Here is a 26,730-nt window from a genome sequence, read left to right as displayed (position 1 = left end):
CGCGGACCTGGTGCGTCTGGTGGCAGACGTCCCCTGGCGTCTACCCCTGAGAGAAGATCTTCTGTCGCAGGGTCCGATCTTCCATCCTGCTTTACAGTGGCTGGCTTTAACGGCGTGGCTGTTGCAGGACCGGGTCCTATCTGGCTCGGTGGTTTTTACCATGCTGCATGCGCGGAAGTCTACTTCTAGGAGAATTTACCAGCGTACGTGGAAGGTCTACATCTCTATGTGTGGGGAGATGACGTGGCAGCCCCGTACATACGTGGTGTCCCGGATTCTGCTGTTTCTACAGCGGGGAGTGGAACAGGCTCTCGTCTTAAGTACGGTCAAGAGTCAGATTCCTGCTCTGGCTGTTTACTTTCCTCGGCCCTTGGCAGCGCACTCCTTGATACACACGTTTGTGCAGGGAGTCCGGCATGTGGCCCCTCCGGTGCGCCCTCCACTGCCCCCTTTGAGGACATTCGGAAGATCCCCTTGTTGACTCTGTCACAGAAGGTGGTTTTTCTGATGGCAATTACCTCGATCAGACGGGTGTCTGAACTGCCGGCCTTGTCCTGCAAGGCCCCCTACTTGGTCATCCATAAGGATAAAGTGGTGCTGCGTCCGCAGCCTTCTTTTCTCCCAAAGGTCGTTTCGGCTTTTCACATTGAGGACATTGTTCTTCCATCCTTATGTCCTCAGCCGAAGAACCAGAAGGAGGCAACTTTACATTCCCTGGATGTGGTTCGGGCCCTTCGAGTGTACTTATCAGCGACGGCTCCGTTCCGGAAGTTGGAATCACTGTTCGTGACAGTGACTGGTCCTAGAAAGGGCCTGGGAGTCTCGTCAGCCACCATTTCTAGGTGGATCCGGCAGGTTGTGCTTCAGGCCTATGCCCTGAAGGGGCGGGCGCCTCCTTTTCGGGTCACGGCGCATTCGTGACACTGCTTAGGGACGTCCCTAAGGTCAAAGGCTGCTGTGTCCGTCCATGAACGGAAGAGAACATAGGATTTTTGTACTCACCGTAAAATCCATTTCTCTGAGTTCATGGACGGACACAACACCCACCCCTCCTTTTTTTGTACTGCTTGTTACGAACTGAGGCTGCTAGAGCAGGGTGTGGGTTATACCCAGGGAACCACGCCCCCTGGGGGGAGCTGCACTGAAGAAAAGTTAACACTTTAAGTGCTGTATTTCTGCCTAACTCTCCTGGAAGGAAGCGGATATAACCCTAAGGTCAAAGGCTGCTCTGTCCGTCCATGAACTCGGAGAAATGGATTTTACAGTCAGTACAAAAAAACGATTTTTCCTACTTGGTAGGAAGAAATGATATGGCTCCTCTCCTCCGACGGCGTGCAGCAGCACACCTTGTCAGACGTGCTGCTGAGGAGGAAGCAGATCTGATCTTCCTGTGTGGAAATTTGTGGCCTTGCCGACATGGGAAATTGACAAGTGGATTTTTTTTTTTTTTTTCCCCCCTCAACCTTCATCTTCTTCCAGCGCGTCGGGATGCCCTGTTTGGGGCAGTGCAAGACCTGCTGAGGCGCAGGGTGATGGTACCTGTGCCGTCACCGGAAAGGTTTCAGGGATTCTACTCCAATCTGTGTGTAGTCCCAAAGAAGGATGGGGTTCGTCCGATCCTGGATCTCAAGGCCCTCAACTGCTTTGTAAAAGTATAATGGTTCAGGATGGAATCCGTTCGCTCTGTGGTCGCTGCACTCCATTCAGACACTGAGCCGCGGTTTGGCACCACCCCGTCCCCTCTCTCCCAATTGGCTAACTGACTTTAACAGCGGGAGCAAGTGGCACCACTGCTGTGTCCAATCAGTCTGGCTGCGGCACTCATGCAACATTGCTGGATAGAGATGGGCCCAGGTAAGTATTAGGGGGCTGCTGCAGATAGAAGGTTTTTTATTTTAATGAATGGGTGCTTTCACACCTGGGCGGTGCGCTTGCTGGGCGTTTTTAAAAGTCCTGCAAGCAGCATCTTTGGGGTGGATTGGGAATGCTGTATACCAGGGATATGCAATTAGCGTACCTCCAGCTATTTCAAAACTCATGCCTCTGCCTCTGAGTGTCATGCTTGTTGCTGTCAGTCTTGCTATGCCTCATGGGACTTGTAGTTCTGAAACAGCTGGAGGTCCGCTAATTCAGGCGTCGACAAATCCCGGGCGCCAGGTCGCCATGGCGACTAGAAATAGGGTCCTGGCGACTTGGTTTGGAAGGGGGGGGGAAAAAAAAAAAAATTTTATTTTTATTTTTTTGTGAGCTGGCGCCATCTGGTGGTGGCCGTTGGTATTACAAGTTAAACAGCAATTCTAATGTAATTTTTCACTATTTTCACTGCCATCTTCTTCCCTCTAATTAGAACCCCCAAACATTATATATATTTTTTATCCTCACACCCTAGAGAATAAAATGACGATCGTTGCAATACTTTCTGTCACGCCGTATTTGCGCAGCGGTCTTGCAAGCGCACTTTTTTGGGGACAAAATTACACTTTTTTTAATAAAAAAATAAGACAGTAAAGTTATCCCCATTTTTTTTTAATATTATGAAAGATAATGTTACGCCGAGTAAATTGATACCCAACATGTCACGCTTCAAAATTACGTCCGCTCGTGGAATGGCGTCAAACTTTTACCCTTTAAACGTCGCCTATGGAGATTTGAAAAAAAACTCTACAGGTTGCATGTTTTGAGTTACAGAGGAGGTCTAGGGCTAGAATTATTGCTCTCACTCTACCAATCGCGGCGATACCTTACATGTGTGGTTTGAACACCGTTTACATATGCGGTCGCTGCTCATGTATGTGTTCGCTTCTGCGCGCAAGCTCGTCGGGACGGGCGCCTTTTCTGGCTCCTAAGTTTTTTAGCTGGCTCCTAGATTCCAAGCAAATTTGTCAACCCCTGCGCTAATTGCTTATCCCTGCTCTATACAATGCTTCCAAAGCACCGCAACACGAGTGTAAAAGTATGCTGCTAAAACGAGCAGAGCGCTAGTGCTGGCGTGGCCCCAGTGTGAAAGGGGTCTAAACAGGGTTCTACCTATTCACTGACACACGGTGCGCAGGTTTTACCTGACATTAATCCCTTGCTTTCTGAGCAGACCCCTGACCACTAAGAGGCAAAACCAAAGCATGTGGGAACTAACCTTTTGGAAATGCAAACAAATCCAGGCAAGGATCCACCCCAGACGGTCTCCTTAGCTGTGAATGTCTGGTTCCAGATGCTCCTTTAGCTGAAGAATCTGAGCTTGCAGCTTACCTCCTGTCCTATATAGGATTCCATCTGCCTTGTGTCACTATGTGGGGTGCAAGCACCAACCAGCTGCCGGATTTTGTCCTCCCTGCATTCCAGCGGCCGGAACTGAAAGCTGGTATGCCCAGTGGAAGCCCCGTCTTCTCCCAGAAGTGAACCTACACCCCCTCGGATGCAGAAACAGATGCTGCCCACCACAGCATTGACTGCAGATGAAATATTCCCTTCTCCCTCCACATGGAAGCAGGACCCCCACTAGTTCAGACCCTTAACGGGCACAACAGAGTGGATCCCAGTCACATTCCCCACCTGTCATGGGGCACTGGGGTGGCCAATTTTCTGTTAACAAACAAGACCAAGGCATTCATAACAATCAGGATGGCACCTGAGAGCAAATCTCTGGTTACTCTATGCAGCGTCTCCGTCTGGAGGCAGGCTAGTTAAAAATCTGAGGTGCAGTGTTTCCTCTGAGTAACAGGAGGCATGTATCTAAAAGGTGCTGTAAGGGGGGAAAAAAATACTTGTATTAAAGGAGACATATGCCCAAAGCTTTTTTTGGCTCTACTTCTGAAAAGGATCACAGGAGTGCAGTTTGTTCTGCACTTCTGTAACCTATTTTCAGCCAACAGTGGGCTAAAGCCTTTACAGTCAGGATCCACACAGATGCCTAGCCCGGCAGCTGGCTCGGTCTCTCAGCTGCACCGGTGGGAGACTGAGCCATGTACAAGGAATTAATAAGACCTCATCTGGAATATGAAGTTAAGTTTAGGGCATTAGTTCACGGAAGAAGGATATGGGGAACTGGAGAGAGGCTTTTTTCACAGTCAGAGCTGTGAGAATGTGGAATATAATTCAGGAGCTAGTTTTAACCAGTTCAGTTGATTGTTTAGAAAATTCTGTCTGCATTCGCAGTGTGCAGAATTTACCTACCGATTTTTACAGTTTACAAGTAACACCAGAGAGTTGTTTGAAATAGATGGTGTAGTGTATTTTTTCAACCAGACTAACTATGCAAGTTTTTTTTTTTTTTCTCTTTTGTGGTGCAAGTTAGATCATGCTGTAGGGTTTTTCATTCTGTCTTTCTCTGGATTGACTGTGGGTGTAGGGTTCTCTGTATGGAGGTTTTTTTTTCCCAGCCTCTAGAATTGCTGCTATTGCTAATAATACGTGCCATTAGCCTTGGGCTTCCCTTAGGCTTCAGAGGGCATAAGCCAGGATTCATTAAACCCCTTTGAACCTGCATTTACTAAACCCCCAGAGCTTTTCAGAACACATGGTAAATCTGCAATGTATATTCTGTCAAGCGAGCAAGTTTATCAATGATGAAGAAAAAGGTGGAGCAGATAGCATCTCTCTCTGCCTTGGGGTAAAAAAGTGATAATGTTTTCCAAATATCCTGACAGCTGATGTATGTTGGGAAACTGCCTGCCATCATACATATGTGATTTCCAGGATATGAAATGAGAAAAAAATGGCTATCCTGTGCTGACAAATATGTACACAGAAATGTTTAAAACGTTGTATTTCAAATATTAGACTATTTAAATTGTTGATCATTGTCATTTAATTTTTAATATTCTTTATCTAAAGGTTTATCTCGTGGAGTTGCATTTATAAGATTTGACAAACGATCTGAAGCGGAAGAGGCAATTGCAAGCTTCAATGGCCACAAACCACCAGGTGCATCAGAACCCATAACAGTGAAGTTTGCTGCTAATCCAAACCAGAACAAGAACATGGCACTGCTTTCCCAGCTCTGTCACTCTCCAGCACGGCGATTTGGAGGACCAGTTCATCATCAAGCTCAGAGATTTAGGTAAAACATTTAGTATATAGCATGCTGCAGATTGAATGAAATTAAAGTGTTGTAAAAGGTGAATGTTTTCCATGTACAGCTCAGCCCCCTCTAATACTTGCCTGATGCTAATCCAGCGCTGTATGAAAACAGCGGTTCTCCCGACTCCCACTACTGTCAATCACAATCCAGTGATGAGGGAGCGGGGCCGGGACTATGTGTCCCATAGATACACCCAGGGAGCTCAGAAGTGAGTGCTACCTAGAGCAAGTAGCTTGCTCTGGGGCACTCGGCATGGGAGAAGGGCCAAAAAATGTTGTGGGGGACCCAAGAGGAGGAGGATCAGGGCTGCTCTGTGCAAAATTATTGCACAGAGCAGGCAAGTATAATGTGTCCATTTTAAAGTAAAAATGTTTAACCTTTTTAGTACCGCTTTAAAGGTTCACTACATACAAAACTCCTTGGTCATGAATGCTGAATAAACTAGTTGCCTATCTAAAGTTAAGCCCACGTTATGTCTTTACAGTCTCCTTTAGATCTATGGGGCCTACCTGATTGGATACAAATTTAATGTACACTATATTGCCAAAAGTATCAGGACACCTGCCTTTACACGCACATGACCTTTAATGGCATCCCAGTCTTAGTCCGTAGGGGTCAATATTGAGTTGGCCCCACCCTCTGCAGCTATAACCACTTAATCTCTTCTGGGAAGGCTGAACATGTGCATATTAAGACAGGTGTCCAAGTACTTTTGGCAATATAGTGTATGTTGAGGTAGGCCCTCACATTAGTTGTGGTAAATCTCAAATTTGTGGCTAGTCTAAAGCTTATCTCTGGGCTATTGTTGTATTACACCCTGCTAATACAAATCATATCACATAGTAGATGAGGTTGAAAAAAGACACCAGTCTATTAAGTCGAACCTATGTGTGTGATTTTATATCGCACTTCACAAACGATCGAAGCTGACAAAACCTGGTCCCAAATCGTCTATATAAGGACCAGGTACCCCCCACTTTAACTGAGAGATGTCTGTGGGAACTTCTGGGCCCTCTCATTTTTGGACATTCCAGATTTTTGGATTCAGTCTGTTTTCTGGTGAGTGTTGTAAATAAATGGGTGAAGACTAATTATTGAATATTGTAATTATTTGTGTGTTTGTGGGAAACAGGAGTATATGAGACAAGCTCCCCCCCCAATCCTGTATAAATTTCTACAGCAAGTTGGTCCTTTACTCCAGAGTCCTTCTACCATTTATTGGATGCCAGAACAGATGACAGTCCACAAGGGACTATCAAATAATACAATTAACAGCAGCCTTAATAGTCTCATTAAAAATGTATAGTCCTTTTCGGTCATAGCAAGCATAGAGACATTGCACCATCCAGCATATATGTTCATTCTATGATATGCACATTTATAGCTTCCATTCATGCAATAATGTGTGTTATAATCTAGACCTGTGCTTACATAATGTGTCGGCAATACATTTTTCTTGATATACAGCTTTCTTCCATGGACCTAAATGTATAGCTACCAGATTTTAGTTTTTTTTACTTTTGACACTATGTGTGACAAAGTCTTGGAATAGAGCCGCTGCAGGCATAAAGTTCATTTTAAAGTTGTTCAGGTATTTCCTTATTGTTTTAAGGCTAAATGGCATTAATTAGGTAAACAAGTTTAACCTTTGAAAAATGCAATTTACCATAAACAAGCGCCCCATAAATACTTCAGACCCCTTTCATGCTCTGTTATTATCATTAGATACTACTTGTATTTTTTTATGGCCAAAAAGTAATTTTTCACAAACAAGGACATAAATCTTTAACTCCCCCTTAGCCATACGCAAAGGAGGTTATTTCTATCTAATTAACCCCTCTGGCGGTATTCCCGAGCGTGATTCGGGGTGGATTTTTTGTGCTAAAATCGGTATCCCCGAGTCACGCTCGGGGTAGCTATGCAGAGCCTGCAGCGCGCGCTGGCTTACCTTGTTCCTGGATCCAGCGATGCAACCGCGCTGTGTGAGCGAGCTAGTTCTGTGAGCTACATGTTCTTTTATATAATAAAAACGGTTCTTTCTCCCTGCAAACTGTATATTGTCCATAGCAACCAAAAGTGTCCCTTTATGTCAAAAATGGTTTTAGATCAGCTAGAAAACAGCGATAATAAATTATAATCGCTTGCAGAATTGAGCGATAGCGATTTGTGGCGAAATTCGTCATAAAAAAAAAAAAAAATTATGACAGCAACAATTCTGCAACTGAGCAAATTTCAGTGATTTTGAGTTGATTACATTATTGAATTATATTATTATTTGTTATAATTTATAATTATTATATTATAATTTATAATTTTGTTTTTAAAAAAAATGTCATACCCGGGATGCCTATTAGACTCTTGTTTGGTCAGATTTAAGTGAGTTATTCCTAAGAATTACAGGCCTACAGTATAAAACGCCAAATTTCCTTGCAAATAATGGTACCGCTTTCAGCACTTTTTTCTGAAATAATCATACCACCAGGGAGGTTAAACATTTCAAACTGCTTAGTCCACAAGTTCCTCTTGCATAACCATTTGATATGTAAAATGCATAGGTCTTGCATACCTATGTATACAGTATTTAATATATATCTCCTATACATTTTATACCCTCAGAGTGAAGCTGGAGTTTCATTCCTGTCTCCATCTTTGCTCCATGGCTTCCAATCTGCACTCTTCTCCATGGTGGGTGGTAGAGCTAGCTGCACGATTTTGGCCAAAATAAGAATAGCACTTTTCCCCTCACCTTCCAGGACAGCTACTTGAGAGATGATTGGCTTCGCCCTCTACAGGAAACACAAGTCAGATACAATTTAAAAGGCCCCTCCCTTTCCTTTTGACCCTCAGTTTTGTGTTTTCCGAACCCTCCAGGAGCACCGACACGTTTTTTGTTTACTTAGATCTGGTAACTCTGGTATCATCCAGGACTAGTTGTGGCCAAGTCCTGGGTGATAGTTCTCTACTTTCCATCCAGAAGGGTTCCCTATTTCTGAGGTTTCTTGCCTACCTGATAATGTGAGTGGTGGCAACTGTCTTTAGCAATTTTTTTCCAGCTCTGCTGTGTGGAATTTTGTCCTCCCCGCGCTTCACCGAGGTGTACCAAGATGGCGTTGGAGGACTTCCGGTGACGCGGCAAGATGGCGCCAGAAGTTTCGTGACGCACTTCTGGGCGCTATTTTTTTTAGGGAGGAATGCCGCGATACAATGAGGACATGCGGCCTGGAGGAACAGTCTGCTGACGCCGGACAGGCGTATTTAGCAGGACAACAGCAGCCCATCTCCGACCGATCTCCGCTTGCCTGATGGAGCTTGAGGACAGATCTGAGGATGGAGCACCTGCTCGGATTGAAACAGCGGCAGAATACGGGTCCCATCCGGCCCCAAGGTAAGCCCTTGTCGGTGGATAGCTTCTACAGCAGGGGACTTTTTTTGTATGGACCTTTTTTTGTTTATGGTTCCCGTTTCTGCTTTTTTCTAGGCCAAACCGGTGAAGAAGTAATGTGGAAACTGTAGTGCCAGGCTTTCTGATAGTTATAAGAAGCTATTTTTTGTGGATTGTATTCCACCCAGAGCTATTTCAGAGACTTCCTCCTTTTAGAGAGTTAATGTCTTCTATGAAGGAGGTAGTGGCCTCCTTTGGTCCCTTAATGATAGGGTAGCTGGACTGGGTCCTTCTTCGTCTAGATCCATAGCTCAAGAGCCTTCAGCCTTGGCTAGATCCCTTCCTTTGTTCGTGTCTGAGACCATTAGTTCACACAATACTTCTGATCTGGAAGAGGGTGAAAATCCGGGTTCTTCATTTGGTGAGGAATCTGCATCAGAGGAAGATACGGGTAACCCCAAGTATCTTTTTTCAGTCGAAGATATTGACAAATTATTAAAGTCAAATATATACCTCAGAGCAGAAGAGTAAATGGTTCCCTTCTTCCCAAAGGAATAAGCCCCAGAATAAGAGGTCTTTTTTGCGGCTTCCAAAACGAGGTTAATTTTAAAGCCAACAGGCAAAGAAGTGGTCTTTTAACAAAGACAAGCAAAAATGGGCAACTCTTTGCTCCTTCAGCCCCTTCCACGTATCCCCAGTGACGTCAGAATAGGGGGAAGGTTGTCCCATTTGGTCAAAGAATGGGCAGAGATTTCCAACAATGCCTTTATTCTTCAAACATTGGAAAGGGGTTACAGGTTGGATTTTAAAAGTCTATTTATTCTGTAAGAAATCTGTTGTTGCCAGGGGTCTTCATGACAACCCTGGATTTCCAGGACGCTTATCTTCATGTACCAATCTGCCAGAGTCACTGAAGGTTCCTCAGGTTTGCGATTCTCATGGAGAACGGGCCAAGTCATTGACAGTTCAATACCCTTCCTTTTGGTCTCTCGGCAGCACCCAGAATTTTTACAAAAATCATGGCCTTTTTTTCGGCCGAAGTCCCATATCTAGACGATTTTTTGATCTTTGCTTGAGACAGAGCCTTGTTCAGGATCTGCAGTTGGTTTTACGGACCTTTCAGAAATTGGGGTGGAAAATCAACCAGAAGTCTTGCCTGGTGCCCTCCCAGAGCATACTTTTCCTAGGTTATCTTATAGACTCTGTTGTCCAAAAGATTTTTCTTCCGCAGACCTCCCTTCTGCGAATCATGCGGTTATTAGAGTTGATGACTGCGGCCACCCCGGGGGAGCCTTGGGCCCAATTGCACTCCAGACCCCTTCAGGCATTTTTTACTCCATTGGGATCGCAGGAAGGATTCTCTGGATCAGCTGGTGCAGCTGCGAAGAAAGGATTCTCTCAATCTCTCCTGGTGGGAGCAGCAGGTACACCTGCAGGGAGGGAAGAACTGGATACAACAGGGTCCGGTAAGAATTACTACAGATGCCAGGCTGGGGTGCTCATTCTCAGGATTGGCATGCCCAGGAAACCTGGTTGCCAGAGGAGGCAGACCACTCATCAAATTTCAGGCAACTACTTGCTGTGGATAAAGCTCTTATTTCTCTGAAAAAGAGGGTCTATTCAAAAGACCTTTTAATTTTCTCGGACAATGCCACAACTGGCATACATAAACAAGCAAGGGGACACTCGTTCAGAGTTTCATCTAACGTTAACACAGCAGATTCTGTCCTGGGCAGAGATGAATGTCACTTCAGTCAGGGCAGTCCACATCACGGGGTCAGAGAATGCGCTGGCGGACTATCTAAGCAGGGCAAGCATCAGTTCCAGCAGGTGGGAACTTCATCAGGGCATGTTTCGGAAGGTTGTGCTAAGATGGGGTCTGCCCACAGTGGATCTTTTTGCCTCCAGTCTCAACAGAAAACTGCTGGCGTTCTCACTGGAGAAGACAGACGGAGTCCTTGGGGACTGATGCTCTCTCCTTCCCGTGGGATTTCGCTCTGGCCTACTCCTTTCCTCCTTTTCCCCTACTGCCTCTAGTATTTGGGAAAATTATTCAGGAATGGGCAGAAGTGGTTCTGATTGCACCCTGGTGGCCCAGGAGGAGCTGGTTTTCCTCTCTGAAGGCCCTCTCTGTAGATCCTCCCTGACCAATACCAGATAGGAAGTATCTGCTCCATCAGGGACCAGTGTTGCATCCAAACCCTCAAACCTTCTATTTGACGGCCTGGAGGCTGAGCGGCGCATCCTATAGTTGAGGGGATGTTCAGAGAGGGTTATCCTGGACAGCCATAAGTTAGTAACAAGAAGAATGTTTGGTAAACTTTTATTTCCTGGCAAAGGAAATCCGGTTTAGATTTTTTTTTTCCCACTCCCTGTATGTTGCACTTTTTGCAGAGGGGAGTGGAGAAGGGACTCTTGTCAGCACCCTTGGGGTTCAGAATAAACCAAAAAAAAAATCAGCGCAAAAAATTACAAATGAACCCATGTATAGCAGCTGAACACCAGGGTCAATAATCACAAAATCCCTGTAGAGAAACAAATGCACCCTTAGTGTTCAGATTGCTGCCCTATCTTTGTTTACAGAAAGACTATCCGAAGATCCTGGGAAGAAATTTCTAAAGCTGCCATCTGGTCCTCTTCTCATGCATTTGTCAAACCTTATAGAGTTCAGATGCTTTCCAGTCAGGACCTCTCCTTTGGTAGAAAAGCACTCCAGGCTGTCTTCCCTCCCTAAGGTATAGAATCTTGCTTATCCTCTCAGGTAGCTGTCCTGGAAGGTGAGAGGGGAAAACCACCGTTAGACTTACCGATAACAGTATTTCCAGGAACCTTCCAGGACAGCGTCTATATTCCCACCCTATTCTGTTTTTTCACTGGTCAACCTTGTTTGCCTGGTGGTGGTGGTTTTTATGAGTTTCTGTGTTTTTTTTTTTTTTTGTTTTTTTTTTTTTTTTTTTCCTCTGCCGAGTGGACTTTTGGTGGAGGTTTACTCGATCTTCTAACAACTGAGGGTCAGAGGAAAGGGAGGGGCCTTTTTAAATTGTATCTGATTTGTGTATCCTGTAGAGGGCAGAGCCAATCATCTATCAAGTAGCTGTCCTGGAAATACCATTATCGGTAAGTCTAGCGGGGGTTTTTTTTTTTTTTACTTGAAATAGAGATCATGACTCATGATTCTCATGGCGTAATATCTTTCACATTATACAAAAAATTTGGACTAACTTTACTGTGCGTTTTTTTTATTTATTCATGCATTTTAACCCCTTCCTTTCCGGGCCATTGTAAAATTACGCCGGCAGGAGCCCTCCCTCGATCCGGGTGGACGCCATGACGTCCTTTTGTTCCCGGCGATCTAGGGAACGCGCACCCGCGGCACCGCTCGTTGCCCGGCGTCCGCGATTGCCGCCGGGCACCCCCGATTGCCGCCGGGCACCCGCGATTGCCGGTGATCACAGCAGGAGTGTGGATCTGGCTGTGTAAACACCCAGATCCACCACCTGTTAGAGATGAGGAGACTGATGCTGTGTTCCCAAAACAGAGGAACACACATCGGTCTCCTCCCCTTCTGAGTCCCCTCCCCCTACAGTTAGAACACACTTTAGGGAACATTTTAACCCCTTCCCTGCCAGTCACATTTACACCGTAATCAGTGCATATTTATAGCACTAATCGCTGTATAAATGTGAATGGTCCCAAAAACGTGTCCGCCACAATGTCACGGTCACAATAAAAAAAATCGCAGATCGCCACCATTACTAGTAAAAAAAATAATAAAATGTATTTATTTTTTTACAAAAATATGTAGAAGAATACGTATCGGTCTAAACTGAGGGAAAAAAATTGTGATATTTATTAAATAAAAAAGTAAAAAATATTATTTTTTTAAAAAAAAATTGTCGCTCTTTTGTTTATAGCGCAAAAAATAAAAACCGCAGAGATGATCAAATACCACCAAGCGAAAGCTCTATTTGTGTGTGTGTGTGGGGGGACGGCAAAGAGTTAATTTGGGTTCGGTGTTGCATGCCCGCGCAATTGTCATTCAAAGTGCAACAGCGCTGAAAACTAAAATTTGGTCTGGGCAGGAAGGGGGTGAAAATGCTTTGTATGGAAGGGGTTAAAGTGTATTTTTTCCCCTAAAAATTTAGTTTGCAAGGCTCTGCACAAATACAATCTGACATAAAATATTGCAACAACCGCCATTTTATTCTCTAGGGTCTCTGCTTAAAAATATATAATGTTTGGCTGTTCCAAGTAATTTTCTAGCAAAAAATACTGATTTTTAATTTGTAAGCAACAAGTGTCAGAAAAAGGTTTAGTCTTCAAGTGGTTTAAATGTACCCAATTTACAGACTGAAGTGCATTCCTTTTGATCTAAAGGACTAAATTGTTACAATGTTTCTCTTTATCTCCACCTAATCTAAACTTAGCAGGCTGCCTGTTTTTTTTGGGGGGGGGGGGGGGGTTTTTTTGACAGCCATCAGCTCTGAGCAGAGAACTGCACTGGATCGAGAAATACAGTGTCAAGATCATGAGGGGGGTTGTATCGTGATCTTGATTCTTTAATAATTGTGCAGCTCTAGTGGGCGCGTCTCTTTAGGTTTCCCTATGGCAACTTCTCTCGAGGGTCACTTTTCACATTGCAGCAAGGAAGAGGTTTCAGGGTTTTTACTCCACCTTATGCAGTCCCAAAGCCCAACAGCAACATTTGACCCATCCTAGATCACAAGTTTCTGCACATCAAAGCATTACGGATAGAATTGACTGGATTGGTCATTGCTTCCCCACAGCAGGGGGACTTTCTGGCCATAAAGGATGTCTATTGGCATGTCTCCATCTCCCCCCCCTCCCCCCCCCCCTGCACTGCTTTCTGTGTTTTGCCCCTGGGTAAATATCACTTTCAGTTTCTTGCGCTTTGTAGGTCTGTCCATGGCTCTAAGTTTTTTCCAAAGGTCCTGGCCACTGTCCTTTGCCTTGCTTTGTTCCCAGGGTTGCTGCATAGTGGGAGAACTGGACAACCTACTACTGAGGATCCATTTTGCTCATAAGTCAGTGAATTATTCAGACATTGCAAGCCTTGGGTTGGATCATCAGACTACAAAGATCTGATCTGACCTCCAATCTACATGGTGTACATCTTGGATACTGCCCTTGGTCAAATATATATTCGACTTGCAAACATCCTATACATACGATCTCAACTGCAAACTCTCCGTTTGGAAATGGACCCTCAGTGAGGTGTGTATGAATCTCCTCAGTGTGATGTTAGCCCTTGTTTGAAGTGGTGCAGTATGTTCAGGCTGTTGAAACACAGTATCCTTTCAGCATTGGACGATCAGGACCCCACCCCCCCCCCCTCATGTGTCTGTTTACAAAGGGAAGGATCTCCCTAGTGTTGTGGCCCAGCACTGGTGTCAGGAAAGTCCTTCTTCCTATCAAATTGAATGGTGCTTATGACGGATACCTGCCTGTCCGGCTTGGGATGTAAATTCTGGACAATGGTGGTACAGGAGACATTGTTGGCTTCCCATAAACATCCAAGAGGAGCAAATTGCCTTCAGGAGCGACCGACGCAGGTTCAGTTCAACAATGCCATGACAGTGGTTGATATCACCACAGTGTGGGACCAGAAGTTGAGTAGCTCAAAAAGATGACCTGTATAGGCAGCGGCAGGAAGTTACATTCAGGCCTTGACTGCTGTGCACGTTCCGTGTGTGAATATTTGGCAGGCAGACTTCCTCAGTTGTCAGCAGATACATTTGGGCGTGTGGCCTTTGCATCTGAAGGTGTTGCAGGAGATTTGTCTTTGGTGGGCATCACTAGATATATATCCACAGGGACGCTGCTAAACGTACATTCAGAGGCAGTTGGACGCTTTTTCAACTGCCCCTGAACTTATTCAATGTTATCCTATGTGACCATGTACACAGTCTCGTTTATTGGCGCTTTTAGGCAGTTGCATTTTTAAAGAGTTTCTTTAAAGGCAAAAAAATGGGTTCAGAAACAGATTTCCATGTTTCAGGCGCCAACCTGAACCAGACGTAACCCGTGTTTAGCAGCGTTTCGTTTTTATAGGTGTTTTTCGGCATATACATTTTTATATACTATTTTATTTTTATTTATTTTTTCAAACAACGCTAAACACGTCAAACGGACGTTTTAAACGTGGGTTACTATCTGTCAAGTTAAATCGTTCAGAATCAGTTGTAAAAACGCCCCGTGTACGTGGCGCCTTATTGTAGTGAAGGTAGAAATGTGCTTTCAATGTAATACCTTTTTTAGTGGTGTGCTTAGAAAACACAAAATCCTATCTCTGTACAGTTCATCTTTTTTTATTTTTTCATTTTGAGAAATCCTTTTAAAGCTGAACCCTAGGCATACATTATATAAAATAAGCAAATGTATGCAGCTCTGTAATCCATGTATGGTTTAAGCAGTGTAAGTAACTGATTGATTTACTTATTTATTAAAATGCTTATTGGGAGCGCAGTCATTACCCGAAGGCCTCGATGCGATTGTGTCCTGGTATGAGCCTGCCTGCAGAGTCGGACTGGAGTGTGAAAGGGAGTAGCAGTGAACGGAGCCATTTGGCTTAAAGTGGATCTTTACCCTAGAAAAAAGTCAGTAGCTACAAATACTGTAGCCAATGACTCTAAAAATAAAAAAACGTGCTTACCTGTCTCGGGATCCATCAGCGTCCTCACCCGACTCGGCTTTTTGCCAGTCTTCTGGTCCAGGCGCCGGTATCTTAACTGTGGACAGCCAGCTGCCCATTGCATGTACAAACTGCACTTCTGAACCTGTAACATCGTTGGATTGCCGTGGCAAAAGACAGCCTTTTTACACATTGTGCAGGGTTAACATACCACCGTGAGTATAACAAGCTTGCTTTACTGCATATACAGACTGATTTTATAACCTCCTTTTTACGGGGTTTTTTTGGAATAAAAGGTGTGTGTGTGTGTTATAGTTTATTTGTTTTCTATATGAATGGGGACGCGTAACAAAAATTGAAAGTAGGCGTTATCCCAATTTGACTGCAAAGGTGGAAATAGACTTTCTTAGTTGTGCAGTGCAGGGCACAGGATCTTTATCCTGTACTGCGAGTTATGCAATACCGTGCAAAAGTTTAAGCCAGGTGTGCAAAAAGGCTGTAAGAATGCTTTAGAAAAATATATATATATTTTAATTGTTTTATTTTTATAAAAATCTAAATCACTCAATATTTAGTGTGACTACCATTTTGCATCAAACCAGCATCAATTCTTATACTTGCATACTTTGTACATTTGCACAAAGTCAAGGATTTTGTAAGATTAGTCGGGTCTATTGTTAACCAATTATACCAAGCAGGTGTTAATGACTGTGTATTTCATATGTAGGTTAAAACAGTCATTAATTAAAACAGAAACATTTGTTTAGGGGACTTAAAACTGGGTGAGGAAAAGCCAAACTCTGATCCTAAGGTAAGGTTGTGAAAGAACTTTTCATGTCACAGGTCATATACCATGGCAAGATTGAGCACAGCAACGAGGCACAAGGTTGTTATTCTGCATCAGCAAGGTCTCTCCTGGGCAAGGATTTCAAAGCAGATGTACTGTTCAGGTTTTTTTGGGCAACGTTAAGGACCGCAGACTCAACGTTCTGTTAAGGTCTTCGTGGAAGAATTGCAGTCCAAAATCCATATTTCTGACGTGGAGACGAGGTTTAGCGACTCAACTATGCACAAAAGCATAGGAACTTGGGTGCTGAAAAATGGCAGCAGGTGCTCTGGACTGATGAGTCAAAATATTTGGCTGTACCAGGAGGCGGTTTGTTCCCCGAAGGACTTGAGCGCAGTACAAATATTTGTGTCTGCGGAAAACAGTAAAGCGTGGTGGAGGTTCCTTGCAAGTTTGGAGCTGCATTTCTGCAAATTAAAATGGAGATTTGGTCAGGCTCAATGGTGTACTCCATGCTGAGAAATACAGGCAGGTAGATGCTATTTGCCCAAAATGTATAATGCAGCTGGACAACAACCCCAAACATACAACCAATGCCATTAAGAACTATCTTCAGTGTACAGAAGGAGTCATCCTGGAAAGTGACAGTTTGACCCCGCAGAGCACTGATCTCCTCATGGAGTCTGAGATTGCATGAAGAGTTTTGAAGCAGCCTATATCCACAGAAAATCTGTGGTTAGTTCTCCAAGATGTTTAGAACAACCTACCTGCTGAGTTCCTTAAACTGTGTACAAGTTTACCTAGAAGAATTTATGCTGTTTTGAAGGCAAAGGGGGGTCATACCAAATATTGAATTGATTTGAATTTCTCTTCTGTTCATTTACTTTCTATTTTGTTCATTGTTAAAATAAACTGATTGCATTCCTAATTGTACAGCATTTTTTTTTACACCTGCCTAAAACATTTGCACAGTAGTGTATGTTGCTACCTTCAGGTGACTGGACACTGGCTAAAAGAATTGCTGGGACATCCCATATAACCCATTTCTCTTATCGTCCATGGTCGGACACAGCTCCTTAAATCTTGACAAGTGGGTTATTTTCCCTGTTTACAGGAGAGGACTAGGCAGAAACATGTTAGATAATTAAATACATGTTACATTAACAGTTGAACAGCCCCGCCCAGGGGGCGGTCCCTCCAGACATAACCCTCCTCACTGTGGCCTCAGTTTCGTTCTGCCTAGCAAGGACGACGTATGGCTCCCTTTTGGGCCCAGCGCCCTGAGGAGAAATTTTATTTTATTTTACCTTTTCTTGAATAATCTTCTTTCAACTGTCGGCTGAGAGACAGGCTGGATAATATAGATCCTTGTAGTCTACTCATTCTGACCAGCAAGCGTAGGCACACCTTTGCAAAGAGGCTGGGTCTGCCACGCCATACCCCATGACTCCTGGGGTGGCCGGTGAGCTTTGCCCCAAGGTCCACATATGACTGGGTTGTGGTGTTGTCTCACTCAGTGGACCGGGCCGACAGCTACCTCCATTGCGGTTGTATTTCTGTCAGGAATGTGTCAGCGAGTCCTCGCTTGGGTAAATACAGTCCCTCCTGCTTCGGTGGGTTGGTACGGCTGGGCATTCCTGGGGTTCGGGGGTCCTCTTCTCCTCCCTTCCCTGCTCCTTTTCCCTTGCTGCATTGCTACCATTGCCGCTGTCAGGGGGCCTTCCTGAGGGGACTGTTATCTGGCCTGTGTTTTTTCACTGTTAAGTCCTGTGATGAGCACAGATGTTTATGATTACCCTGTATTATACTTCAGCGAGTAGTTGGACGCTGACTGATTGGTGATCCTTACCCACCTGTAACGGTTTTGTATGGTCATTATATCTAATATGCTCATTGCAATGTATCTGTGTCTTATCCTTTAAAAAAAAAAAGCCCTAGGAGGCTTTTCCTGTTTAAACGCAGCATTTGGCACACAGGTCCCTACAGATGCCGCACAGTTACCTCACGGTTCTTTTCCTCTCACACGCTGTGTGCTGAGAGCGGACGGCAGCGCTGGGCAGTCTCCTTCTGAGGTGAGTCCCCTGGTTACCCCTGGTCAGCGCAGCAAGTGGGTGAGAGGCCCTGAATAGGGCTCTAGGAGCTTTTGTTTATTTGTAAGGACAGGTGTATTATAATACACACTATGTAAATATTATTAATATCTGTAGTCAGTATCTAGGTCCTTCCCCACATGCTGGTGGTGGCAGCAGGTATTAGCACCTGGGATTCCCACAGAGGTTTTATTGTTAGTCCTGGACACGTTTGTGCCAGGGTGGGGGTGGACTGTGGACGGGCGGTAAAAGAGTGCCCCATTCCCCCGTTATCCCCTGGGGAATGCTCTGTTATGGAGCCATGGACCAGGTACCTGGGTAGTAAAAAAAAAAAAAAAAAGCAGGCTAAGGCATTTATGGGTGCGCTTTTTACTGCTGCAAGGGACTCTCTTAAGCTGGATAGTGCAGCTGGTTTTCCCCCGAGGTCTCGGCCTTTTTTGGATCACACACAAATCAGACCACTCTGTGTAGATTTTTTCCTTCTGTGCCCTTCTTTGATAATTTCTGAGATGCGGAATAAGAAAAGCCGCTGAGGGCTTTTGTAGTCCCTCACCGCCGGGCGGGAACCCCCGCTTGTATGGATCTGACTGATAGAAGATCCAAAGTACTGACCCGTTCCAGGTTTACCATGCTGGGGTCTGACTCGCGGCCTAATGTGGCCACTACTCTGGGATCCCAGTCGGCGCTGGCACCATTTTTGGGAGGTTTTTCAATTGCATTGAACACTCCCATTGGCGGCCATTTTGTCGTAGCTGCGCTATGGCGCAGCTTACATTGCGGTCGACCATTTTCCTGTGGCCGCGTTCTGAACGCTTGGCGGCCATCTTGGAGTAGTCCTGACCCCTAGTGCTGTATACAACTCACGGAGTGAGCATTTTTCACCAGACAATGGAGGAGCACCGACTCTCTCCCGAAGTTATTAGGCTAGCGGACCATCTGGTCCAGGGCCTCTTATAGGTCTGTGATGCTTCATTGAATGCTGCGCCCTTGTTATCCAGGGCTTCTGTTTCAGAATGGTTTTTTGCACACAGTAGTGTAGTGGTTAACTCCATTACTTGGCAGCAAGAGAGTCATAGGTTCGAATCCGGACACTGACGTCAATCTGCCTGGAGCTTGCATTGTCGCTCCCTGTGTCTGAATGGGTTTCCTCCAAAGGCATGTGTGCATACACCTACATAATATACATACACACTATGTGTGTGTATTATTTAGGGGCAACCCTCCCAGGCCGTCAAAGGCCCAGCTGGGGGACTAATCCGTTCCTGGGTGCCTAAGCCGATCACGCCGGCACCCAAATCCTGCCAATGTATGTAGCCTTCCCTCCCTGTCTCCAGGTGGGAGGGGCGGCTTGCAGGTTCACAATTCGGTAAAACCTCCCTGCTCTCCGACCAGTGGGTCTGCGAGGTGGTCTCTTCGGAGTACTAGATAGGGTTTCCTCCTATCCACAGAACAACATTTTTTTCCTTGTGTCTTCCTCTCCCGGCCTGTTGGTCTGCCTTGGGCAGTGTGGGATTTGCTAAGCTGCGGGGTAATTTTACCTTTCCTGCAGGACGAGAGGTTTGGGGTTTTCTATGGGCCTCAGGCCCTAAATACCTTTTGTGAACGTCGGGTAGTTCCGCATGGAATCCATTTGTTCGGGGGTAGCTGCGCTCCATCCGGGGGCCGTCCTCGGACATTAGGGACGCATACATGCATGTCCTGTTTTGCGCATGTCAGTGTTTTTTTTTTTTTTTTCTGTGCTTCGTGATGAGAGAGGGTCTCTGTCAGCCTGTGGCCCTCCCTTTTGATCTGGTGTCAGCATCATGGGTTTTCAGCTAGGAGCTTGCGCTTATCCTTACTTTGTTGGGACAGCGAGGCTTTGCCTCATTTGGCTACTTGGACCAGACTTTCTTCTGAGAGCAGCTTCTGTCTCCGACCTAGTGGATGTGTTATTCCCATTTAGACCCTCCGAAGATTCGGGTGGGTGTTAAACGTTTAGGCCAGAAGGTGTAGCTCAGTGGCAGCAAGCCTGCCCTCCATGTGTGCGACCCAGGGTTCAAATCCTGGGCATGCTAGGTTCCGACTCAGCGTTGTAGTATCTAGTGTTTATCCGGACTCCTCTGTGGCGAAGGTCCTTCTTCCCCTGGAGAAATTGCAGGCTCTTCAGTCTGCGGTGAAGGTATTTGGCATCACGCAATCGGTCTTCTCTCCGGGTGCCTGCTGGTTCGGGGCCTGTGGGTAGCCTCCTTCAAGGCAGTACTGTATGCCCAGTTCCACACTCCAGGGGAAATACTGTCCAGGTTGTAAAAATCTCTGGTCTCTGAAATCATCAGATTCCGGTGCGCCACCTAGTCAGTCTCTCTGAGTTGGTGACAGAGATCCCAGACTCTTTGGTCCTTCCAGTGGTCTGTGTTTTTACGACGGATGTCAGCTCACGTGTTGTGAACCTGGGGGGTTCACAAACCTGGGGAGTCCAGTCGGCCCTGAGTCGCTGGACTTGCGTGGACCTACGGCCACACCTCCCTGAATGTGTCTGGTCTCGGTAGCTACCCAGGGTCGGGCCTGGCTAGTGCCTGGGTGGGAGACCGCCTGGGAATACCAGGTGCTGTCTACTGTTCATATTTTAGGCGATCAGGCTATGCTTCTCCTCGTGGTCGACCGATCTGGTTTTAGCCGGACAACGCCATGGTCGTGGCTTCGGTCAACCATCGGGTATACCGGCAGGCGGACTACTGGAGTCGCCGATGCTGGACCAGGGCGACTGGTCTTTGTGCTTGGGGTGTTTTGGCTCCCTTGCAGGAGGTGAGCCTCACAGGGCATGAATCTCCTGTCCGCTCGTCTCCGCCGCAAGGGTTTCAAAGTTAGTGGCCAAGTCTAGTGATCTGGTACAGACGCGTCAGTCGCGCTGGTGGACCTGTGGGGGTCTGTATCGGTGATTTTTTGCCGTTCCTCCATTGTAATTGCTTCCTCGGCTGCTCCACAGAGTGGAGGCTGAGGAGATCCTGATTCTAGTAGCTCCAGATTGACCTTGGCATCCTTGGTACGCCGATATCGGGCGCCTGGTAGCGGAGGTACCCTGGCGGTTGCCAGGGCAGGAGGTCCCTCTGTCTCGAGGTCCCATACTTTCTCCTGTTGTACAGTCACTGACTTGCTCAACATGGTTATTGGAAGCCAGACTTAGGTGACCGCGGTCTGTCTGACTCGGTCATCTCAACAATGCTGAGGGCACTGTAGTCTTCTTCCGGAGGATCTACCGTCGCACCTGGCAGGCCTACATCTCTTGGTGCGAAGGCATGGAGTGACGTACTCGGTGTCCTGCTGTTTTTAAAGCTTGGAGTGGATCTAAAAATTTCTTAAAGCACCGTTTGGGGGCAGATTTCAGCCTTGGCTGTGTTCTTTCAGTGGCCTTTTTTTCGGCCCTTTCACTGGTGGGTCCCTTTCTCTTCCCCCATGAGTTTAGACTCTGGTGCTCTCGGTTCTTCAGGAACCTTCCTTTTGGAAACCTCCGAGATTTTCTCTTGATACTATCTCAGAAGGTGGCCCCTTTAGTGGCCTTTACCTCTTTTTAGAGGGGTTTCTGAGTTGGCGGTCTTGTCTTGCAAGCCGCCGTGCTTGATCCTCCATAAGGATTAGGTGATGGTGCGCCCGTGATCTTCCCTTCTTCCGAAGGAGGTTTCGGCCTTTCATACTTTAGGCGTGGTACGCTCTTTGCGGGTGTACCAGCCTACTACGGCTCAGTTTCGGAGTTCTGACTCATTTGTGTCGGTGTCTGGTCCACAAAAGGGCCTGGCGGTCTCGTCGACCACCATTTCTCGGTGGATCAGGCAGGCCATCATACAGGCTCATGCTATTAAGGGGCGGGCCCCCCTTTCCGGTCACGGCACTTTCGACCAGGGCAATTGGTGCTTCCTGGGAATGTTTTTTTTCCGACATCATGCGTTGGTCTCACAGGTGTGCGAGGCGGCGACTTGCTCGTCCGTTCACGCTTTTTCCAGAATTTACATGCTGTGAGTGCATCTTATGATGCTTTTTTCGGCCGCTAGTTTTTGCCGCCGGCTGTTTAAAGTTGCACCTCCTCCGTTGAGGAGCTCTGCTTGTTTTGGGATGAAGTTAAAATTGGTTTTACTGATTATATTTCCCACCCCTCGTTTTTGACACTGCTTGGGGATGTCCCACTTGTCAAGATTTAAGGAGCTGTGTCCGTCCATGGACGATAAGAGAAAATAAAAAATGTTGTACTCACCGTAAAATCCTTTTCTCTGAGTCCATGGACGGACACAGCACCCACCCCTCCTTTTTAGGTTTGTACTGCTTGTTACGAACGGAGGCTGCAGTGAGGAGGTTTATGTCTGGAGGGACCACCCCCTGGGCGGGGCTGTTCAACTCTGTTAATGTAACATGTATTTAGTTATCTAACATGTTTCTGCCTAGTCCTCTCCTGTAACCAGGGAACATAACCCACTTGTCAAGATCTAAGGAGCTGTGTCCGTCTATGGACTCAGAGAAAAGGATTTTACGGTGAGTACAAAAAAAATCAATTTTTTCTCCCAACTAGCCTCAGTTTTTTGTCGGTGTCAATGGGTGATGGACCCTAAGGCTGCATTCACACCTGAGTGTTTCAAAGTCGGACGTTTTTACTGCGATTTTGTTCAGGTCACCAATGTAAAAGGCAGAAAAACGCCTGTAATCTGCCCCAAAGAAGCTCCTGTTCTTTTTTGAGCTTGGGCCAGTTTTCAGGAGTTTTGCTTCAGGTGACAAAACACTCAGATGTGTACAGGTGCTATTGAAATGTTTGGGATTTTGCTTGTTGGGCATTTTCAGGCGTTTTGGGAGCAGAAAATGCTCAGGTGTGAATGCAGCCTGAAGGCTCTGATCATGAGTGCAATCCTTAATTCTTACCTTGCAAGAAAATATTTATCTTGTCCTGTACTTCTCTAAAGTTTCAGTTGGTTGGTTCGCATTTTTAATTTCTGTTTTCTGGATGATTGTCCTTCAAATTGCCTCATTACAGGAATCTGCCATTTGCAATAATTATAGTAATATGCTATCTACCATGCTCTGGAACACCAGATTTGATCTTCTGTGCCTTTCCCAATTGTAAAAATTCCATATTTACAACCAATTTTTAGAGCCAACGCTTTATTATTTGGATGCTCTTATGAGATACTACATCCATTTGTTTTTTCAGTGAATTACTCTTATGGTATCCCTTAATGGCCGATTAAAAAATAAACGTAAGCATATAGTACAGGATACGGGTTATATACTGTCTACCTTCAGGTGATTGAACACTGGTGAAAAACTTGCTAAGGCTGCACCTAGAAGGGTACCCATATTGCTCTACTCACTCCATGAGACTATTTTTTTTTTGCTAGTGTCCTTTTGTGATGGACCTGTTCTCTGGACTAGTATGTTTCTTTTTAAATTGTTAAAGTGGAACTTTACCATAACAACAATTTGAAAACCATGTTCTTTAACAAAAGAACATACATTCCACATTAAAATGATGCTACCAAAATTAGTATGTGCTGTAAATTGCCTGCAGCATAGCTCTTGCTTCTACTTGCCCAAAGGCCACCATTTTGCAGAAGCCCAGAGCAGTCACTTATTGAAAACTCCTTTAGTCTCAAAAACTGTACATCACTTTCTTCAATTAAAATGTGTGCGTTTCTGGCCTTGAGTTGTCATATGTCTTGGCTCAGCTAGAGAAAAATGCTGAAGAAATATTACAGTGCTGAAGTTCACAGTGCTGCTGCCCAGGGAGAAAGGGGAGATTGAAATCTTTTGTGTCTCCATGACAGCAGTGTTTATCGTGTCACCTCCTGCTTTTCTCTTCTTTCCCTAATTTGTTTATCCTCGGCACAGTCCTCATTCCTGTTGCTTACTCCCCCCCCCCCCCCCCCATGAGGCTGTCGGGAGCTTGACCTCTAGTGACTCCCTGATTATTAAGTGTCAAGAGTAGAGCGCAACTGAGGCTGTGCAGAACAAGGCGAGTCAGTGCCTTAGTGGATTTTAACCACTTCCCTACCGGCCCATAGTAAAATGACGTCCACAAAGAACCTGTGACGTTCAGAGTGGACGTCATATGACGTCCTGGGCTTTGTGGGGGGGATATCTGAATGATGCCTGCAGCTAGAGGCATCATTCAGATATCCTTCTAAAGAAGATATCCTTCTAAAGGATCTAGCGGTTCCGCCGCTAGATCGTTCTTACAGGCGGCGGGAGGGGACATCCCCCCCTCTCGCCGCCATCCGGTGCTTCTCCGGGCTCTCCCGTGCCATCGGGGGCCCGGAGAACGAATCGTCCGGCGCTCGCAGGAAGCATAGAGATGACTGGTGACCAGATGGTCACCAGTCATCTCTATGACCGTCGGAGGACCCGGGCGCGATGTGATGACGTCACGCCCGGGTCCCCGTAAGTAAACAAAGCCGCGATTGCGGCTGCCAAGCAACAGCAAGCATGAGATCGGTGATTTTTTTTTCACCGATTTCATGCTTTCCAGCCTGGAGGAGAGATGTGGGGTCTTATTGACCCCGCATCTCTCCATAAAGAGTACCTGTCACACACATTCCTATTACAAGGGATGTTTACATTCCTTGTAATAGGAATAAAAGTGATCAAAAAAAAAATTTTTTTTAAAAAAAAAGTGTAAAAAAAAGAAATAAATATATAAAAAAAAAAAAAAAATTTTTAAACGCCCCTCTCCCCGGTAGCTTGCGCGCAGAAGCGAACGCACACGCAAGTCCCGCCGACATATGTAAACGCCGTTTAAACCACATATGTGAGGTATTGCCGCGTGCGTTAGAGTGCCAGCAACAATTCTAGCACTAGATCTCCTCTGTAAATCTAAACTGGTAACCTGTAAAAATTTTCAAATCGTTGCCTATGGAGATTTTTAAGTACCGAAGTTTGGCGCCATTCCTTGAGTGTGCGCAATTTTAAAGCGTGACATGTTGGGTATCTATTTACTCGGTGTAACATCATCTTTCCTATTTTACAAAAAAATTGGGCTAACTTTACTGTTTTTTAATTTTTTTAATTCATGAAACAATTTTTTTCCAAAAAAAAAGCGTTTGAAAAATGATTGCGCAAATACCGTGCAAGATAAAAGGTTTCAATGACCGTCGTTTTATTCCCTAGGGTGTCTGCTAAAAAAACATATATAATGTTTGGGGGTTCTGCGTAATTTTCTAGCAAAAAAATTATGATTGTACATGTAGGAGAGAAGTGCCAGAATAGGCCTGGTATGGAAGTGTGTATAACTGCCCTGTATGGAAGTGGTTAAACAAAATAAGCACTTATCCAGAGGAATTATGCTGTGCACTCTCCATTCCTATGTTCTGGCAAAATACAAACTCTTGGCTGGACTTAAAGCTGAAGTTTAAACTGCTTGTTTTTTTGTTAGTTTTTTGCCTTCCCTGGATCCCCTTTTAATGAGAATTGTTAAATGACAGTTTTTTTACGTTACATTTTTTTTAAATTAATATTTTTATATTGAGCATGCAGGTAATGAAGAGAGTGGCCACAACATTTGGCAACATAAAAATGCCAACTTACTGTTTAGTATACTGTAGTTGAAGATAAGAGTACTGTATCTTGGGGTAAACATTAAAGGACATTTGGATGGTTGGTCAGTTTATCATTACGCTTTTTTAGATCTAGTGACTGTAATTAGGTGTCTACGCGTCTCTAATGCAGACAGATCATGGATTGTGGGAGCGGCTGGTAGGTTGCTGTACAATAGCTTCCCTTAAAACAGGAGATCCCATATGTGATGCTGAACCTCCATGAAAACAGTAACTGAGATCCAATGAATAAAAGGAGTGGGATATGGACAAGCAGAGAAGGAAATGACTAGACTATGCGGAGACTGACCAGGAAATAAGGCTGACTCTGCCTGACTTGCTGCAGCTGCTAATGTACACTGTGGTAAGCTTACAGTGCATAGTAATAGCGAAATAAGCAATTCTAGTACAGGATTGGAGCCTGTACAACTGTGAAATATGAAATGCAAGGATGGATTTTGGCTTTAAACTTTAAAATGATTGAAAAGTCCACAAAAATATAGCTTGCAAATGTTAGGAAAATGTCTTTACTTTTATCTGTTTTATTTCTGCCTAAACCTTAAACTTTGGAATGTATTTTTTTTTTTTTTTTTTTTTAATAGATTTTCACCCATGGGAGTTGATCATATGAGCAGTATATCTGGTGTGAATGTTGCTAGCAATGCTTCCTCTGGATGGTGCATCTTTATTTACAACCTTGGGCAAGATGCAGATGAAGGAATCCTCTGGCAGATGTTTGGTCCTTTTGGAGCAGTCACTAACGTGAAGGTTATCCGTGATTTTAACACCAACAAGTGCAAAGGTTTTGGTTTTGTGACCATGACAAACTATGAAGAAGCTGCCATGGCCATTGCAAGTCTTAATGGCTACCGTTTAGGGGACAAAACCTTGCAAGTTTCCTTCAAAACAAGCAAGTCCCACAAATAACTTGCTCATAGATTTTGTATGAAATAGAGAAAATAAGATTGAAGTCGGGGGAAGACTTTTTTTTTTCTTTGTTAGTGTAAAACTCAACTCATTTTGCGCCAATTTTCACAAGTGTCTGTCTTAGTCTTAAAAAGAAAAAAAGATTTTTTATACTCTGGGGATGCAACTTACATGTTCAAATGTTTGAGAGTTCCCAACATGTTAGACCAATTTTTAAGTTATTTCCTTTAAGTATACAAATAAAATATGGTTAGATAACATACCTACAGAT

General features: G+C 45.0%; 1 protein-coding gene across 4 annotated transcripts in view; it reads left to right on the top strand.

The window, feature by feature from the left end:
- The window catches only part of ELAVL1 (ELAV like RNA binding protein 1), a 172,567-nt gene that overhangs the window by 44,408 nt on the left and 101,429 nt on the right, over positions 1–26,730 (top strand). For 2 of the 4 annotated variants that reach the window (XM_040322496.1, XM_040322497.1), the window contains 2 exons: positions 4,831–5,056; positions 26,135–26,730. The exon at positions 26,135–26,730 is cut by the window's right edge and continues 29 nt beyond it. In XM_040322496.1, coding sequence (XP_040178430.1) covers positions 4,831–5,056; positions 26,135–26,459 — 551 coding nt within the window. In that variant the 3' untranslated portion in view covers positions 26,460–26,730. The remainder of the gene's footprint in view (positions 1–4,830; positions 5,057–26,134) is intronic. The other 2 variants (XM_040322498.1, XM_040322499.1) reach the window with 1 other exon arrangement.

This window comes from Rana temporaria, chromosome 1, assembly GCF_905171775.1.
Source record: "Rana temporaria chromosome 1, aRanTem1.1, whole genome shotgun sequence".
In the NCBI taxonomy this organism is placed as follows: domain Eukaryota; kingdom Metazoa; phylum Chordata; class Amphibia; order Anura; family Ranidae; genus Rana; species Rana temporaria.
This window is presented reverse-complemented; position numbering and strand designations above follow the sequence as displayed.